Below are 20,370 nucleotides of genomic sequence, written 5' to 3' on the forward strand. Positions count from 1 at the left end.
CCGTTTGTCCTTCATGTGTAGTGAGTTTAACTAACCATGAACTCATACTTGCATAATACATAATAACAGTGTGGCTAAACGTTTCAAAAGTTTCACACATAAAGTTATTATCATCCTTACAAATTAATAGTCTACTGGAAATGCTCCACTGATTCTGGGATATGAATGTTTCATGGTTGGTTTCAAAAGCCCTGATTAGCCAGCTAACATCGTACACTGTTTATTAATAAATTCAACCAACTGCTTATTATTATTATTATTATTATTATTATTATTATTATTATTATTATTATTATTTTTTATTATTAGTAGTAGTAATAGTAGTAGTTGTATTAATATTATTGTTGCTGTTGTTGTTGTTGATGATGATGATAATTTTACTATTCGAAACAGTGTAAAAATTATTTGATTGTTATCTAAGTTGTGCAAGTGAGCAGATTTTCAGTACTGCAGTGCGTTGTGGGATATTGGGAATGTGTTGGATATTCTCCACTATAAATGCATATGATTTATAAAACTTCTCCCTAAGTAGTGCACTATATAATGGTCAGGCTGTGGATCTGGATTTCAGGTATATTGTTACAGGTCCTCAATTTGTCTCTGGTCCCTACAGCAGGTTTGTGCTTCAGGTAAACTTTGATCTCTCAGACTGAGGTCCTGTAATCAGTTCCACTTCTCTCTATACAGAACAGAAGCACTATGACACACCATAATTCTTCACACGAGACAACAATCACAGATGAAGTTGTTTCAAAATCCTTTTATTTAGAGCCACTTGATTGCAAGTCTAAAGAATAAAACAGCAATCACCTGATCAGAGAAGCTTTTGGTTCTATTATTTGATTATTCGATTACATTGTTTAATGAATTGAGAACCTGCTCCTGTACACAAGTGAGATTTTATCATCAGCATGAATATCATGATTACATCTAAAAAACAACAATCTACTATTTAGAAATTGACAATATTTACAGCATCCCTTCCACTATGTCCTCATCTCGCTCCATCCCAGTGTGTGTACAGGCGTCGAGTTTCCAGTATCCAGTCTGTGAAGTGTGTGACCAGTGCGTAAACTCCAGGACGTCCAGGTCGAGCACAGCCCACGCCAAACGACGTCACACCCGCCAAAACCCAAGACCCATCCCCCTCCTCGCACATCAGCGGCCCTCCAGAGTCACCCTGTTACACAGAAAAATCCATTTTCTTTCCACAGTTCCCCACACAGTCCCCACTTTGTCTCTAGTCCCCATTTTGTCTCTAGCCCTCATGCTGTAACTGGTCCCCACTTGGTTTCAGCCATAAAATGTTGTAAACCCCCCCCCCCCCCCCCCCCCCACACACACACACCTGACAAGTATCAATTCCACCCTCAGGGTATCCTGCACACACCATCCGTTCAGTGATGTTGTATTCAGGAAGTCTCGCTTGACACACACTGTTATTAATGAGGGGCAACACGGCCTGCTGCAATACATCAGCTACAGTACCTACAACACACACACACACACACACACACACACACACACACACACACACACACACAGAGTAATGTATAGCCTTATTACCTGCAACTGAATATATTTACAAGAAGTTCAGTCTCTGAAAAAGTTTCAAACTTGGGTTTTGGTTTGTGAATTGACAGTAAATATTTACATAAGATTCTACGTTATTAAATAAATAATAAAGTTCTCTAATTGGCTGATTGTTAGATCGGTTACTATTTGTTGGCCAAGAAATATATTTTGGCCCCAGAGTGACGGACCTCCTTCAGTTAATCTCCCCCAGCCTGCGATCACACACTTTCTTCCTGCTGCAAACTGCTGAGCAGAATTTGGCAGGCAGATCGGCTGGATGTAGTCTGAGGAAAATAATATTCATATGATGATTAAAAAAAAAAAGACTTCAAAATGCACATCAGTTTATCAGCTATACAGATTTCTCGTAAAAATAAAATAAAATAAAATAATAATAATAATAAAAAAAGAGCTGCTCCTACTTTATTATTTTATTATTTATCACAAACTAGTACAACTGACTTAGAATTCAGGTCTCGTTGGTGTTCTTACTTGAACTTCAGCCATTTTGTGTCACAAGTTATGAGTTTGTTTGGTGAAAAGTGTCCCTGGTTTGAACAGGGATGAAGATTTACATTTAATCATCAAATCAAAAATCTGATCACACTGTAAGATGACCACAATAGTGTTAGCAAACCTGCCTTGTGCTTTTATCTTTAATTGCTGAGAGCTAAGGTTGTCTGTCTAATGCTAGCACAGTCCTACTTTAGATAGCTAGGTAGCTTCGGAAATCTTAGCTTAGTGAGTCATTTATGCTAAATAAAAGCAGATGGTTATGTCATATGAGCAAAGTTTTAATTGGATGAACAAATTTCATTTGTAAGCTCTGCCCTTGTTGACCCAGCGTCTCGAACGCTAGAATGTCAGCCATGACAGTGGCTGTTGTTGTTTTTTGTTTGTTTGTTTTTTTTGCATTATTGCATTATTGTTTATTGTATACGTTTTTCCTATAAGAACACAGTTTTTGGGCTGATGATAATGAAGGAGTGAAACAAAGGTCTGATGCTTTAATGTTTCCTAACCCGTGAATAGTAGGATCTGAACTCTCCAGAAAAGCATGATCATTTTTCAGTAATATGACTGTAAGAGGACATTTACCACACTGAGGGGCATGATGATGGAGCGTATACAGGGTGTGATGAAATGATCCGCTAGTTACCTGTGAAGTTGACTTTGTTCTGTAAGTGTATGAGTGCGATATCTGAGTCTTTAGTTCTTCTGTTATAGTTTTGGTTTATGATAATCTGGTCGATTTGATGATTTTGTCTGTCTGAAGTGTTGGACTCGTACTGAGCATGAAGACCCAAAATCACGTTCCAGTTGGACAGGTGAACGCTCTTCCTGCAGGAGTTAAAAATGATGAGCTAAGAAACAGAAAGTACTACTACTATCATTATCATCATCAGGGCTTCATCATGTGCTTGGTTGTATTACATAAAATAATTTATATAAAATGTATCATTTATATATATATAATATTTTGTCTGACCCATAAACGCAGTGCGCGGCCGTAACGAGCCACTGCGAGTCGATTAATGTGCCTCCACAGGCGTGTCGTCCTGTCCAGCGTAACGAGGCGATCCACGGCCATGCTCCCTTTACCGCGTCCTCTCCTCCCACAATCCTCCCTTCCACACCTTCTCTGATTTCATCCTCCATTTTCACTCTCGACTCTCTCACCACGGACCAGCCTGACTCCGTTTTCATTACCACCTTCCGCTTTCCACATGCTGGAACATTATATTATAATCAGTTTACATTTCATCTTTCAAAATTACAAATCTGGTTTTATTAATTATTTATTAACTTTAATTAAAGGACCCTGACTCACGTTGGTTATCACAGTGGAGCGATACGACCTTCTCACTGGGACATTTTTCACTTCAAATAAAAATAAAAGACAAATAAAAGAATTTCCATGTAATTAAATAAAAATACAATGAAATTATTAATAAAAAACAAAGGAAAGACTTTCACTTAAATGCCAAATTAAAAAGAAAAACAATGTCAACCTCAGTAGGAACACTGCACTTTTATTTTCACACAAACAACAACTGGACTGTTACTTTATCATAAAATAATAACACTATTTTAATCCCACACAAGGATTGTTTTTACCTGGGTTTCACATCCACTGAGCCATCAGCAGTCTGAGTTACCACGACAAAGGGAGCTTCTTCACCCAAAACAGACACGAACGAAGCGGTTCCTGATCTACAGTAAAAAAAAAAAAAAAAAAAAAAAAAAATTTAAATAAATAAAAATAGTTTTACCTAATGACAAATCTAAATGTAATAATAATAATAATAATAATAATAATAATAATAATAATAATAATAATAATAATAATAATAATACACAAATTGTTTTTAAAGCCACAGCAAAATCAAATTTGTTTGCAAAACAATTTTTGGCCTCAACAATCCCAAGAGAACTGAGAGAAATCCTGTACAGACTGATGATTACATCTAAATTCCACACATATAAATATATGCTCACTAATCATACTTTATATTTATTTATATTGATATTAATATTTATGATGCGTTATATGATGTGGACATTTTGATCTGATTCCTCACCTGTAGCCTAAATATCTGCAGAAGTAGTTGGAGAAGTGAGAGCTCCAGCCGGAGGAACACGCCGTGTAGAGACGGCTCTGAATCTCAATCTTCAGACGAGGAGCTCCGGGAAACTGTGCTGCTGATAAATGCACTGAAACACAGCCGCGAGGATCAGACCACAATGCATTAACCTCACCACAATGCATTATGGGTAATGTAAACTAAGCACAGTGCATCGTGGGTAGTGTAAACTCATCACAGTGCATCATGGGTAATGTAGCCTCAGCACAGTGCATTATGGGTAATGTAACTTCAGCACAGTGCATTATGGGTAATGTAACCTCTGCACAGTGCATTATAGATAATGTAACCTCACCACAGTGCATTATGGGTAATGTAAACTCTCCACAGTGCATTATGGGTAATGTAACTTCAGCATAGTGCATTATGGGTAATGTAACCTCTGCACAGTGCATTATAGATAATGTAACCTCACCACAGTGCATTATGGGTTATGTAACCTCACCACAGTGCATTATGTGTAATGTAAACTCAGCACAGTGCATCGTGGGTAATGTAACCTCACCACAGTGCATCATGAGTAGTGTAAACTCACCACAGTGCATTATCGGTAATGTAACCTCAGCACAGTGCATTATGGGTAATGTAAACTCACCACAGTGCATTATGGGTGATGTAAACTCACCACAGTGCATTATGGGTAGTGTAAACTCACAACAATGCATCATGGGTAATGTAACCTGAGCACAGTGCATTATGGGTAATGTAAACTCAGCACAGTGCATCGTGGGTAATGTAACCTCAGCACAGTGCATCATGAGTAGTGTAAACTCACCACAGTGCATTATGGGTAGTGTAAACTCACCACAGTGCATTATGGGTCATTACAGACCCATTAATCTCAGCACAGTGCATTATGGGTAATGTAAACTCACCACAGCGTATTATGGGTAATGTAAACTCACTACAGTGCATCATGGGTAGTGTAAACTCGTCACAGTGCATCATGGGTAACGTAAGCTCAGCACAGTGCATTATGGGTAATGTAACCTCAGCACAGTGAATTATGGGTAATGTAACCTCAGCACAGTGCATTATGGGCAATGTAAACTCTGCACAGTGCATTATAGATAATGTAACCTCACCACAGTGCATTATGGGTAATGTAACCTCATCACTGTGCATCATGGGTAGTGTAAACTCTCCACAGTACATCATGGGTAATGGAATCTCAGCACAGTGCATTATGGGTAATGTAAACTCACCACAGTGCATTATGGGTGATGTAAACTCACCACAGTGCATTATGGGTAGTGTAAACTCACAACAATGCATCATGGGTAATGTAACCTGAGCACAGTGCATTATGGGTAATGTAAACTCACCACAGTGCATTATGGGTAATGTAACCTCAACACAGTGCATTATGTGTAATGTAAACTCAGCACAGTGCATCGTGGGTAATGTAACCTCAGCACAGTGCATCATGAGTAGTGTAAACTCACCACAGTGCATTATGGGTAGTGTAAACTCACCACAGTGCATTATGGGTAATGTAAACTCACCACAGTTAGCCTCATCTGAAATGTCGGGGCAGTTCCTGATGCCGTCACACACACTGGCAGTGGACACACACACTCCGGATCTACACTGGTACTCACCAGCCTGACACGCCTCTGCAGGAAACATTACAGAATTTACTTTTATTTTACTTAATTCACATAAGATCTCATTTATTAATGAACAAATTCAATTCAAATGAAATTCTCTACGTTGTTCAGAAACACCTTGAGCTGACTGTAGAATTAAACACTTACTGATTTAAGTAATTAAAGCCTGGCTCCATTTCACTCCATTCCATGTCTTACATTTCACTGAAAACTTCAACATTAAATAAAAAAAAAAATATTGCTCTAATTTACATTGGAACTTTGAGACTTTGAAACTTTTCAGACTTAAAAAGTTATTGAATTAAAAATAAATTAATTGGACTGACTGGCCACAATATTCAGGTTGTGATAATGAAACCAAGTATTTTTCATCATTTTTTCACTAATTTATTATTTATTATGACATTTATTATTTGACCTGGTTGGCCAAGGTTAAAGCCCGTGCTGAAATTAGCGAGAAATCCGCGATCACTTCCAGAAGAATCTGAGAAAAACATCAGCGTCATCTCTGAGGTCGTGGAGAAGATGTCCGGAAAATCACGCTCGCCCGTTAACACACCTTTAACACCATGTAATTAACACAACAACAAAATAACACACTGTATTACTAATATGATTCTTTTTATGGGTGTTATTAATGTGCCAAAATAATAATAATAACAACAATAATAATAATAACAACTGTGCAAAAACTTGTAGAAAAAGATGGTGAGGAGATATAAACATGTGAAAATAACCAACTGCATATGTATATATATATATATATATATATATATATATATATATATATATATATATATATATATAGAGAGAGAGAGAGAGAGAGAGAGAGAGAGAGTATCTCACAAAAGTGAGTACACCCCTCACATTTTTGTAAATATTTGATTATATCTTTTCATGTGAGAACACTGAAGAAATGACACTTTACTACAATGTACAGTAGTGAATGTACAGCTTGTGTAACAGTGTAAATTTGCTGTCCCCTCAAATTAACTCAACACACAGCCATTAATGTCTAAACAGCTGGCAACAAAAGTGAGTAAACCACTAAGTGACAATGTCCAAATTGTTCCCAATTAGCCATTTTCCCTCCCTGGTGTCATGTGACTTAGCGTTACAAGGTCTCAGGTGTGAATGGGGAGCAGGTGTGTTAAATTTGGTGTCATCGCTCTCACACTCCCTCATACTGGTCACTGGAACATGGCACCACATGGCAAAGAACTCTCTGAGGATCTGAAAAAAAGAATTGTTGCTCTACATAATGATGGACTAGGCTATAAGAAGATTGCCAAGACCCTGACACTGAGCTGCAGCACGGTGGCCAACACCATACAGCGGTTTAACAGGACAGGTTCCAATCAGAACAGGCCTTACCATGGTCGACCAAAGAAGTTGAGTGCATGTGGTCAGCGTCATATCCAGAGGTTGTCTTTGGGAAATAGATGTATGAGTGCTGCCAGCATTGCTGCAGAGGTTGAAGGGGCGGGGGGTCGGCCTGTCAGTGCTCAGATCATACGCCACACACTGCATCAAATTGGTCTGCATGGCTGTCGTCCCAGAAGGAAGCCTCTTCTAAAGATGATGCACAAGAAAGACCGCAAACAATTTGCTGAAGACAAGCAGACTAAGGACATGGATTACTGGAACCCTGTCCTGTGGTCTGATGAGACCAAGATAAACTTATTTGGTTCAGATGGTGTCAAGCGTGTGTGGCGGCAACCAGGTGAGGAGTACAAAGACAAGTGTGTCTTGCCTACAGTCAAGCATGGTGGTGGGAGTGTCATGGTCTGGGGCTGCATGAGTGCTGCCGGCACTGGGGAGCTACCGTTCATTGAGGGAACCATGAATGCCAATGTGTACTGTGACATACTGAAGCAGAGCATGACCCCTCCCTTCAGAGACTGAGCTGCAGGGCAGTATTCCAGCATGATAATGACCACTGCCTTGCTAAAGAAGCTGAGGGTGAAGGTGATGGACTGGCCAAGCATGTCTCCAGACCTAAACCCTATTGAGCATCTGTGGGGCATCCTCAAACGGAAAGTGGAGAAGCACAAGGTCTCTAACATCCACCAGCTCCGTGATGTCATCATGGAGGAGTGGAAGAGGACTCCAGTGGCAACCTGTGAAGCTCTGGTGAACTCCATGCCCAAGAGTGTTAAGGCAGTGCTGGAAAATAACGGTGGCCACACAAAATATTGACACTTTGGTCCCAATTTGTACATTTTCACTTAGGGGTGTTCTCACTTTTGTTGCCAGCGGTTTAGACATTAATGGCTGTGTGTTGAGTGATTTTGAGGGGACAGCAAATTTACACTGTTACACAAGCTGTACAGTCACTACTTTACAGTGTAGCAAAGTGTCATTTCTTCAGTGTTGTCACATGAAAAGATATAATCAAATATTTACAAAAATGTGAGGGGAGTACTAACTTTTGTGAGATACTCTCTCTCTCTCTCTCTCTCTCTCTCTCTCTCTCTCTCTCTCTCTCTCTCTCTCTCTCTATATATATATATATATATATATATATATATAATTTTATATGTTAAATAATATAGATAATTGAAAGTGAGACATTGAGAAGCGATTATGATCACATCAGCTTCATTAAATGTACAGCATACATGCTAATAATCAACACCACAATAAACCACAATATTTATCCTGTTATAGTCACTGTGGGAAAAATCATAATCCACAGCAAAATGTAAAGCTATGATATGAATCAAGTGTCATGATATGAATTGAGGACATGTCTCATTCTAAATGCCAATGAAATTAATCTGGGACTAAATTTATTTTTATATACTTTTTAATGTGACTTCTCATGATTTATATCCCATGTAGCCGCAGTGTGATAATGTTAAATGAATTCAGATTGTAAACAGGATGCTGAAAGGACAGAGGAGTGAATGTTGGATGTTTTGAGATGTGAAACTCTCTCTCACTCAGTAAAGTAGAATGCGGTGCAACTCCATCACGAATCTCCAACACGTCATACGCTGCCTCTAAAGAGAAGTCCTGAAAATGCAGTCGGATATTTTGCCCTTGTTCGGCATGTAAAATCCACACACCTGAGCAAACACACACACACACACACACACACACACACACACACACACACACACACACACACACACACACACACACACACACTCAATCAGTGAGACAAGTTAGTTCCTGTTGTCACTTATGTTATAGCAGCTATAAACACTCATTCCCTCACCATCCCTCTCTATATTCTCTCTCTGTATTCCCTCTCTATATTCTCTCTCTGTATTCCCTCTCTTTATTCTCTCTCTGTATTCCCTCTCTTTATTCTCTCTCTGTATTCCCTCTCTATATTCTCTCTCTGTATTCCCTCTCTATATTCTCTCTCTGTATTCCCTCTCTTTATTCTCTCTCTGTATTCCCTCTCTTTATTCTCTCTCTGTATTCCCTCTCTTTATTCTCTCTCTGTATTCCCTCTCTTTATTCTCTCTCTGTATTCCCTCTCTTTATTCTCTCCCTGTATTCCCTCTCTTTATTCTCTCTCTGTATTCCCTCTCTTTATTCTCTCTCTGTATTCCCTCTCTTTATTCTCTCTCTGTATTCCCTCTCTTTATTCTCTCCCTGTATTCCCTCTCTTTATTCTCTCCCTGTATTCCCTCTCTTTATTCTCTCCCTGTATTCCCTCTCTTTATTCTCTCTCTGTATTCCCTCTCTTTATTCTCTCCCTGTATTCCCTCTCTTTATTCTCTCTCTGTATTCCCTCTCTTTATTCTCTCTCTGTATTCCCTCTCTTTATTCTCTCTCTGTATTCTCTCTCTGTATTCCCTCTCTTTATTCTCTCTCTGTATTCCCTCTCTTTATTCTCTCTCTGTATTCCCTCTCTTTATTCTCTCTCTGTATTCTCTCTCTGTATTCCCTCTCTTTATTCTCTCTCTGTATTCTCTCTCTGTATTCACTCTCTTTATTCTCTCCCTTTATTCACTCTCTTTATTCTCTCTCTTTATTCACTCTCTTTATTCTCTCTCTGTATTCCCTCTCTTTATTCTCTCTCTGTATTCCCTCTCTTTATTCTCTCTCTGTATTCCCTCTCTTTATTCTCTCCCTGTATTCCCTCTCTTTATTCTCTCTCTTTATTCTCTCTCTTTATTCTCTCTTTAGTCTCTCTCTTTATTCTCTCTTTTTATTCCCTCTCTTTATTCTCTCTCTGTATTCCCTCTCTTTATTCTCTCCCTGTTTTCCCTCTCTTTATTCTCTCCCTGTATTCCCTCTCTTTATTCTCTCCCTGTATTCCCTCTCTTTATTCTCTCTCTTTATTCTCTCTCTTTAGTCTCTCTCTTTATTCTCTCTTTTTATTCCCTCTCTTAATTCCTGCTCTTTATTCACACTCTTTATTCTCTCTTTTTATTCACACTCATAATATTCCCTCTCTTTATTCTCTCTCTTTATTTTCTTTTAAGATTAAAAATCTCAGTTTGTGGTGTTAGTGAGAGACAGTAAAGAAGTGTAAACTCCTCTGTCCTGAAGATGTGGGAAAACTTAAAGTTACAGCTTCACCTCTGACTGTTACACAGCTCTGACACTGGAGACTCCTTCCATACGCGTTACATAAACATCTCCTTACTTTAAGAAAACTTCACCATCTACAGTTTTACCTGTGAATGATCCATTACTATAGAAATGATAATGTATTAGAGCAAGAGGATTAATATAAACCTGCGCTACTGTCAGAGTCGCTGTTATAGAAAACTAATCAACACCTTCTGACCAATCACAATCCAGAACTCAGCAGCTCTGTGGGATAAATATATACAGTGAGTAGAATGAGAGGATTTTTGATTTTTGAGGACGTTGTGTGGTGTTTCGCTGTTTATTACAGATGAATTACTCACATGATAAACCGTGTCCGTAGCTGTGAGGATAATTTGGCAAGCTGAAGGTCGAGTTTGATGCGTAAAGGTCAAATGGACCTCCACAATCGGCTGTAGTGGAGAAACATAACCGTTAATCAAGCAAAACAATATTAGAATTAGAAAAGAGGAAGACAGAAGTTAGTACGGGTGCTTAAATAGGGTAAAAACATTAACCCTGAAAAGATCTGCAGTTCGTAAAGTTATTCACTAACATGCTTACAGAACTTTATTTAAAAACAGTGATGAAAATGAATATTTAACTATATTTTTAATGTATAAAGTAATTACAGAAACACTGAGACTGCATGTGATGTTGGATTAGGAGGAGAAACACCTAATGAGTAATAAATATCAGGATCATGGTGTTTATAACGTTGGAGAGGTTTGGAGATGATTTGGAGATGATCTAATTTATTTGTAAAAAAAAAAAAAAAGAAAAAGAAAAAGAAAATAAAACAACCTTAAAGTATTATTGTACGAGCATGGACACAGAACACAAACATTGTATCAACATAAAAGGGTTAAAGAGAGAACTCAGGAGAACTGATGAAGAACCTCACATGACCTCCTGCACGTTAGCATGTGAAACTGTACTATAATGTATAACGCAGAGTGGAATCTAAATGAAGGCAGAGTGTCGTACCTGGTCCTGGATGAGGCGTGGTCGGGAGCGGGACGTGAGTCGGGTCAGGTGGCGACAGTCCACACGGCCCAGAGGTCATGCTGAGGTCATCTAGTGCAATATCGTTCCTCGTGCCTTGCTTTCGCGCTTCAAATACGATCTGAAATGAGAAGACAGATGATGGATGGAAATAAATTTGCGGATGGGATTGAACATTTTTCTACACTAAATTTGATCAATTCTACATAAAAGCGTTATAAAGAATGTTATAAAGTTATAAAAGTGTACATTTCTCTCTGATTCACCGATGAGAAACTTCACCATTTTATCTCAGTCTAATTTCTCTTACAATGAGCTCCAAACGTAAACAAACAAACAAACAAACAAATAAATAAACAAATAAATAAAAACTCATAACTTCCCAGAAAAGCACTGTATTTTTGCTTTGTAAAATGATAACAGTGATATAAGGTTCAATTAAATATGAACATTTAAAGTTAAAAAAAAATGAAAAATACATTTTTAAATCATTAATTTAAACAGTTCACGGACACTGTCAATACAGAATATATTTACAAACAAACAAGAAAATGTAGGTATATTATACAAAATGTGTACCGTAATAGTCAGTCCATTTATTATATTATATTAATTACTGAATTTCTTTCAACTTACAGAACAAAATTCCAGTTGACTTTATTTATAGATTTTCTGTAATAACTTTTACATCAAACTTAAACTTCAGACATGAATCAAGTCAAAGCACAAACTCAGCTGAAAATGTTGCTGAATCTGGAAATAAAGCATCTTATCACATCACTATGGATACCAGTATCTTTCATTTCCTGTATGTTATACTGACTGTTTGATTGGTCGTGTCCTTTATGGTTACTTGTCCGTAGTTCCAGTTGTTTCCGTAGTTTCCCTCTTTCTGGAACAGAATCACGACATTTGAGTTTCTCTCTGCGTTTACTGTCAGACGCCGAACGTTCTCACCGAACATGTGATACCTCAAAGATCAAAACACGAAGGCTGTTGGTTAATATTTGATCATATTTAATATTTAGCCTATAAGCTCAGTGATTGTATTCTTTAGAAAGACAGAGAAAAAGGAACAGACAGACAAAAGGAACTAACCAGAACCTCAGACACATCGATTCTGTTGCGGGAGCCAATGGGAAGCTGCGGAGACGGAAAATCTTCTCCCAACTTCCAGGACTCGTCGGAGTTATGATGTAGTACCCTAGAAAATGTGGGTGATTCGGGACATGTCCAAAATGAAGTCATGATGAACAGAATTCACATGACGGAAAGCTGAAACAAATTGTTTTGGATTGGATACAGATGTGGACGTTTACCGGACTGGTTAGCGAACGTGTGGTCAAAGTTCGGTCCAGACAGAGCAGGCAAAGAAGATCCGTTCTTCCTCATCCAGTCTCCATCACCATCAGCGTCCTGTCTCCAGAAACAGAATCCCTCCTCAAACGAGCAGTTTATCTTCGCCTCATCTGAACACAGAAATAAGATTATTATTATTATTATCTCATCATCATCAATTATTTTATTTTATTCCACAGCTACAGAAAAAAACTCTAATTTCATTGGAGGTTGAAATTGAGATGCCATGTAACCATGACAACGAATGGTGAATGAGTGGTGTTTTTTGTGCCAGGCCTGTGATTATGCTTCATTAGCACAATGCAGGACGAAAGAAGTGTGGAAATATTTTAATGAAAAGAGCATGAAATGACCAAGACATAACCATAGTGACAAGCGAATAAACCTGTTGATAAATAAAAGACTTGAAGGTTAGTCATGAAGTCTGCAACGAAGTCACTTTGATCCTAATCTAATGACCTCAAGCTGATAATGGTGAATAGCTGGAGGTATAAAGTGCAGAAGTGTAAAGATTAGAGATGTGAGACGTACTGCTGAGGTGTGTGAGGTTCTCTGCTCGGTACGTAGCGTTAAAGCCTTGCTGGTTGTATATTAAATCAGAGGAGAACTTCACTGTGGCCTCATGGGACAAAATCCAGACAACTCCAGGAGACGAACCTGACAGCGAGTCTGAGGAGGACACGGGACACTGCGTCATGTCTTACTCACATTAATTCATCTTACTATCTTACTTCATAACTACTGCTATATACAGAATAATGAACTGGTTTAGTGATCATTTATTTAACATTGGTATTGGAATACAGGAAATTGTGCCTGGAAGCACTTCTGTGAAGACATTTATGCTACTTTTAAATAAGAAATAAACAAAACATTTTGTATTTACATATTTGTTTAAGCACAATGACCTGTGCTTAAAATTCACTTTTATAAATACATAAATAAATAAGTCAATAAATAAATAAATAAATAAATAAAACACCATTAACACTAACAATAAATGTTATAAATAAATGGTAAATAAATGGGAGTTTATTAAAAGTTTCTTCGATTCAACATTCCATGACTCCTTCTGTTCTTAAATTCAATCATAATTATAGTCACAAAGAGTATGCAAATGAGCTGAGAATATTCATATTAGCTGAAATATAGTTTATAAACTCACACTCCAGTGTTTTCGCAGCTCCGATTCCCTCGTACACGTTCAGAACATCGAATTCTTGCTCCGTATCAAAAGTCTCGAAATCGATCTTTATGCTCAGTCCTTCATTAACACTGACAAAGAGGTGAAAAATAAATCAGTAATTTTTAATATTACAACCAATTAAATGACTGTTTGAAATAATAAAAGAAGTATAAATCAGGTAAGATAAAGTTAATTAAGGAGCACAAACCCTTTAATCAGAGTAAAGCTGTATGATTATTGTATGATGATATTCGGGACGATGACGGAAGAAATCATTTAAAAAATCATTAAAACTGTTATAAAAAAGGACGAGTAGAAAAGCAGAAAGGAGTGGAGACTGAGTGAAGGAGGATAAAACCCCAGAGGACCGAGTGTAGAGAGGAAATCACAGATATTAAAATGTAGGAGAGAGATACCGTATGATCCAGAGACATTCTGTACTGCTGTCATAATCCAGGGGGAAATTATCACTGTGGAAAAATCCACTCGGCCCCAGCAACAGGAACTGTCCATCACACACCGTCGCTAAGGAAACACAAGTTACACTCGGAAATAAATCAATTCATTACAATTAATTCAATAAAGTTATACATCAATACGTACATTTTAATCAGTCATTTAAAATAATATATTTTGATCCAATTAAAATGAAGTTTAAAATGCATTTTATATAATGTGATGAAATTTAGGGTTCACGTTAAAAAAAGAAAAGTTTCATTAATTTTTAAAAAAAACCCAAATAAAACCAGGGAAAATGGGATTTTTTTTCTTTTCAGATTGCTTAATTAATGTGTTTACAGTCTATGGTCAATAGTTAATTAATAGTAAACTATGTAATATCTGTTTATATACACAATTAATAAATTTTCATTTAAAGTCTTACTGATTTATGTCTAACACACTTCATATATATATATATATATATATATATATATATATATATATATATATATATATATATATATATATATATATATATATGAAGTGTGTTAGACATAAATATAGACATATACACCTGAGAGATAAAAGTGAACAGACAGAGGGACAGACTGATCACAGACAAACAAACAGACAGATACAGAGAGACAGACAGGCCGCTGACAGACACAGAGAGACAGACTGATCACAGACAGACACAGAGAGACATAGAGAGAAACAGACAGACAGACAAAGAGACAGACAGGTTATTACCACAGGTGCTGTGAGACTCGTCAGAGGCGTCGGGACAGTTTGTTTCTCCATCACAGAAGAGGTTTATAGGAACACAAGTTACATTGTCTCTGCAAAATTTCTGTTCATCAGGACATTTAACTGCATAAACACACACACACACACACACACACACACACACACACACACACACACACACACACACACACGCACACGCACACACCATGTACTGAAATATGAAAAAAATCAACCATCACTCAAATCTGCTTCACATGAGTTTTTTCTTTATCAGAAAATCAGTGAATAAAAATGAATCATAGTTATTAAATTAGTAATTAACTAAACATGCTCATCATTATTTACTGATTTACTGTTGTTTTTATCAGTTCTGATTTTCTGCACTTTAAACCCATATCTAATCTAAAATCCAGAGACAAAAACATTCAGTTATTATTGGACAGAAGTGCATCGTTTATAAATATAAATCTGATGAAAAAATCTGATATGCATAACATATAATATCATGTATAGTAGAGATTAATGCAGTCTAAATTCACAGACAGACAGACAGAGCGACAGAGAGACAGACAGTCAGACAGAGAGACAGACAGACTGAGAGAGAGACAGTCAGACAGTCAGACAGAGAGACAGACAGACAGAGAGAGAGACAGTCAGACAGTCAGACAGAGAGACAGACAGACAGACAGAGAGACAGACAGACTGAGAGAGAGACAGTCAGACAGTCAGACAGAGAGACAGACAGACAGAGAGAGAGACAGTCAGACAGTCAGACAGAGAGACAGACAGACAGAGAGAGAGACAGTCAGACAGTCAGACAGAGAGACAGACAGACAGAGAGAGAGACAGTCAGACAGACGGACAGAGAGATAGACAGACAGAGAGAGAGACAGTCAGACAGACAGACAGAGAGATGGACAAACAGATAGTCAGAGAGAGAGACAGAGAGACACTCACCTGTTTCAGGTGTAGCTGTAGGGGGAATCTGTGTGGTGGAAATGTCTGATAGAACATAAGAGAGAAGATGATGGTGTTAGAAATAAAATGTGTGTGAGTGGTGATGATGTACCTGTGACGTGAGTGTGAGCGGTGATGACGTACCTGTGACGTGAGTGTGAGAGGTGATGATGTACCTGTGACGTGAGTGTGAGCGGTGATGGCGTACCTGTGACGTGAGTGTGAGCGGTGATGGCGTACCTGTGACGTGAGTGTGAGCGGTGATGACGTACCTGTGACGTGAGTGTGAGCGGTGATGGCGTACCTGTGACGTGAGTGTGTGAGTGGTGATGACGTACCTGTGACGTGAGTGTGAGCGGTGATGACGTACCTGTGACGTGAGTGTGAGCGGTGATGGCGTACCTGTGACGTGAGTGTGAGCGGTGATGGCGTACCTGTGACGTGAGTGTGAGTGGTGATGGCGTACCTGTGACGTGAGTGTGTGAGCGGTGATGACGTACCTGTGACGTGAGTGTGAGCGGTGATGACGTACCTGTGACGTGAGTGTGAGCGGTGATGATGTACCTGTGACGTGAGTGTGAGCGGTGATGGCGTACCTGTGACGTGAGTGTGAGCGGTGATGGCGTACCTGTGACGTGAGTGTGAGCGGTGATGGCGTACCTGTGACGTGAGTGTGAGCGGTGATGGCGTACCTGTGACGTGAGTGTGAGCGGTGATGGCGTACCTGTGACGTGAGTGTGAGCGGTGATGGCGTACCTGTGACGTGAGTGTGAGCGGTGATGGCGTACCTGTGACGTGAGTGTGAGCGGTGATGGCGTACCTGTGACGTGAGTGTGAGCGGTGATGACGTACCTGTGACGTGAGTGTGAGCGGTGATGGCGTACCTGTGACGTGAGTGTGAGCGGTGATGGCGTACCTGTGACGTGAGTGTGAGCGGTGATGGCGTACCTGTGACGTGAGTGTGAGCGGTGATGACGTACCTGTGACGTGAGTGTGAGCGGTGATGGCGTACCTGTGACGTGAGTGTGTGAGTGGTGATGACGTACCTGTGACGTGAGTGTGAGCGGTGATGACGTACCTGTGACGTGAGTGTGAGCGGTGATGATGTACCTGTGACGTGAGTGTGTGAGCGGTGATGATGTACCTGTGACGTGAGTGTGAGTGGTGATGGCGTACCTGTGACGTGAGTGTGAGTGGTAATGGCGTACCTGTGACGTGAGTGTGAGCGGTGATGACGTACCTGTGACGTGAGTGTGAGCGGTGATGACGTACCTGTGACGTGAGTGTGAGCGGTGATGACGTACCTGTGACGTGAGTGTGAGCGGTGATGGCGTACCTGTGACGTGAGTGTGAGCGGTGATGACGTACCTGTGACGTGAGTGTGAGCGGTGATGACGTACCTGTGACGTGAGTGTGAGCGGTGATGACGTACCTGTGACGTGAGTGTGAGCGGTGATGGCGTACCTGTGACGTGAGTGTGAGCGGTGATGGCGTACCTGTGACGTGAGTGTGAGCGGTGATGGCGTACCTGTGACGTGAGTGTGAGCGGTGATGGTGTACCTGTGACGTGAGTGTGAGCGGTGATGGCGTACCTGTGACGTGAGTGTGTGAGTGGTGATGACGTACCTGTGACGTGAGTGTGAGCGGTGATGGCGTACCTGTGACGTGAGTGTGAGCGGTGATGGTGTACCTGTGACGTGAGTGTGAGCGGTGATGGCGTACCTGTGACGTGAGTGTGAGCGGTGATGGTGTACCTGTGACATGAATGCTGCTGCTGTTTATGATGAGTGTTGAGTCTGGAATATTCTGTAAACCGGAAATTAACTGCTGCTGCACCACTGTTACTTCCACAACATCCCTGAACAGCACAGTGAAGTGCACTATCACACTTCCCGGACTGTTTTACACACACACACACACACAGACACACACACACACACACACATACAATAATTAATATATGTAAAAACTGATATTTTTTTAAATAGGTCATCAGAAATGGTACAAACACTAACCCCGCCTTTAATCCCGACCCTACTCTAACTCTAACTGTGATTAGTGCACAGCTTTATGATTCGAGCTGATGTTGGTTGATGATAAACCTTTTCTCCTGAGTGATGAAGACTTTCAGTAATAAACTCTGACCTGAAGCTGGTCACTCTGCAGCTCCTGAACTGCGAGCTTAATGAGCCGAGTTCATATGCTTCGGTGATCTAAAACAAAATAAAACACAGAAAAAGATCATTGTCTACACATCACCGTGCGCCACATGCTGAAAATGAGGACATTATACATCATGTCACACTCTTATCTTGTACAGTTTGAAGTAATGTCATAATTCACTATAACGTCCGTAATAAAGACAAAGTGATTCACCAGAAGCTGCGCATCATAGGCCAGAGATTTAAAGGTCCCACTGCTACTGTTCCTGAGCTCCTCAGTGAAACTCGCTCCCTCTGAGATGGTCAGAGTTCCACTGAACGACGAGTTGCTGCTTCCTGTTTGTCCTTCGTTACCTACAACAGCACAACTGTCCTTAATTACTGAACATTTCTGTAAAGATTTAATTACACAAAGATGTCCTCATTAACAAATCCCAAATCATGATCTATTCAATGCGTAGACCAGAATCAGTCCACGGTGGGCGTGTCCCAGGCCCAGGTTTGGGGATTAAAGGAATACATGTGATGGTGTTACGTAATCAGGGTATAAAACACTGGTAGCTGTAATCTGTTACAGTTACGTCATAAAACAAAGTAATCAGATTACAGGTACACTCTTAATTAAAGTTCTGGTTCTCTCGCCAGTCGTTACTCACGTGAACAACCTCCTGGTGCAGGTGTTAATAAATTTCAGGTTAATTTGGTAGAAATGAACACAAATTGTTCTTTGAAATGTTTTTGTTAGGGGACCATACGTCCTCTTTTCCCGGGACATGTCCTCGGACCTTAAGGGTGCGTCTAAATTTGAGAAAATGTTTGAGAAAATTCAGCTTTAGTTTCATTATGATGTGTTTATGGTCTAATACTGCACCAAATAAATAAAAGGTGAGCCCTCTTTGGAAAACCAGAATATGGTCTAGCTTTTGTGATGTAATGTTACCTGCATCAGGGCCAGTGATCTTTTATTTATTTAGCTCTAAAATAAGCTCTAAATAAAAGTATTTTAGATCATACTGCTTTTCTCTTGACTTTATTTACATATATGACCTTGAAGTAATCCAAAACGAATCAGATTACATTACTTTCGTATGGTGATAGTTGGATTACGTTACTGATGACATTTTTAAAAATGTTATCTGTAACTTTAACGGAATAAATTTTTTAAATGACGCTCCCGACCCTGCCCAGACCACACCCCCTTTTCATTCTACTGTACGTTTCATGTGGAACTGTAATATTTAATATTTACAGTTCGTTTAGTTAACCTCTTCATCAAAGTGCACTACATCAGTCTAAGCCTCTATGTCAAGTCTATGCAGCGTACACAATTAATAGCAGAAAGTTCACCTGTTTGGAGCACTAAAAAGGACAGGACGATGAGCCCGACACACACCGCAAACAAGACGATGGTCACGGTGCTCAGCAGAACCTCCAGAGAGGACCATGGTGCCGTCCTCCTCGTCTTCCTGCACATCGCTATTCAGTCGTCTACTCGCCAACTCTAAACCTTATATTACTTATAATAATACTTAATAACCCTAATAATACTTATAATACTAATACTTACTGAGTGTTCCCTCTTAACCCTGAACACAGATCTGATGCACGTTACCTTCTTCCTCCTTAAATAGAACGAGCATCAGTGAAGATCTGAGTTTGTAATAACTTTATGACGCCTCTGTTTATGTGCCGCAATGATGGCTGTAAACGTTTATTACTCCTCATCCAATGCAAATGAGCAGCTTTCAACGCTAATGACGCAGAGAAGAAGTCAGGAACCATATCAGGGTATCAAGTGTATCATTGAGAATACAATTAAACTCACAGTTGATCACAGCTTTTTCAATATAATGGATTAAAATAACCTGAAAGATGCGTCCTAGATGACACATGCACTATATAGTGCACTAGTTTGTGTTACTTATAATGCATATGGCCTTTGTATGAAATATAGTGTGTGATCTGGGACACATCCACAATGGATTATTGATGTGTGTATATAGTGAATAAGGCATGTGGTTTGAGACACATCAATAGTCTAACGAGGCCATGTCCCAAACCACACACACACACAATGATGGTTTTTAAAAGGCTGATATTTTACTTTGCACTCTAAGTCTTTATAATAT

General features: G+C 39.4%; 1 protein-coding gene across 1 annotated transcript; it reads right to left on the reverse strand.

Moving 5' to 3' along the window:
- Positions 1 to 749: 749 nt before the first annotated feature.
- On the reverse strand, positions 750 to 19,869 carry tmprss15 (transmembrane serine protease 15). The gene is made up of 25 exons (XM_017491953.3): positions 19,589 to 19,869; positions 18,456 to 18,595; positions 18,225 to 18,292; positions 17,834 to 17,976; positions 16,080 to 16,124; positions 15,126 to 15,245; positions 14,351 to 14,459; positions 13,914 to 14,023; positions 13,280 to 13,417; positions 12,709 to 12,858; positions 12,488 to 12,593; positions 12,213 to 12,360; positions 11,372 to 11,510; positions 10,708 to 10,797; positions 8,776 to 8,901; positions 6,249 to 6,389; positions 5,726 to 5,836; positions 4,158 to 4,290; positions 3,694 to 3,789; positions 3,407 to 3,456; positions 3,065 to 3,305; positions 2,735 to 2,916; positions 1,764 to 1,859; positions 1,349 to 1,488; positions 750 to 1,180 (listed from the first exon to the last, which is right to left on the reverse strand). Exons 1-25 carry the CDS (start codon positions 19,713 to 19,715, stop codon positions 995 to 997), a joined length of 3,135 nt encoding a protein of 1,044 aa, XP_017347442.1. The 5' UTR covers positions 19,716 to 19,869; the 3' UTR covers positions 750 to 994.
- Positions 19,870 to 20,370: the final 501 nt, after the last annotated feature.

This window comes from Ictalurus punctatus, chromosome 18 (assembly GCF_001660625.3).
Source record: "Ictalurus punctatus breed USDA103 chromosome 18, Coco_2.0, whole genome shotgun sequence".
Taxonomy (NCBI): domain Eukaryota; kingdom Metazoa; phylum Chordata; class Actinopteri; order Siluriformes; family Ictaluridae; genus Ictalurus; species Ictalurus punctatus.

Coding starts and splice junctions, on each gene's coding strand:
- tmprss15 (XM_017491953.3), bottom strand. CDS start 19,715: ATGTGCAGGAAGACGAGGAGGACGGCACCATGGTCCTCTCTGGAGGTT. Junction 6,390..8,775: donor ACCGCATTCTACTTTACTGA/GTGAGAGAGAGT, acceptor ATGGTGTTAAAG/GTGTGTTAACGGGCGAGCGT. Junction 3,306..3,406: donor GCTCCACTGTGATAACCAAC/GTGAGTCAGGGT, acceptor ATAATGTTCCAG/CATGTGGAAAGCGGAAGGTG.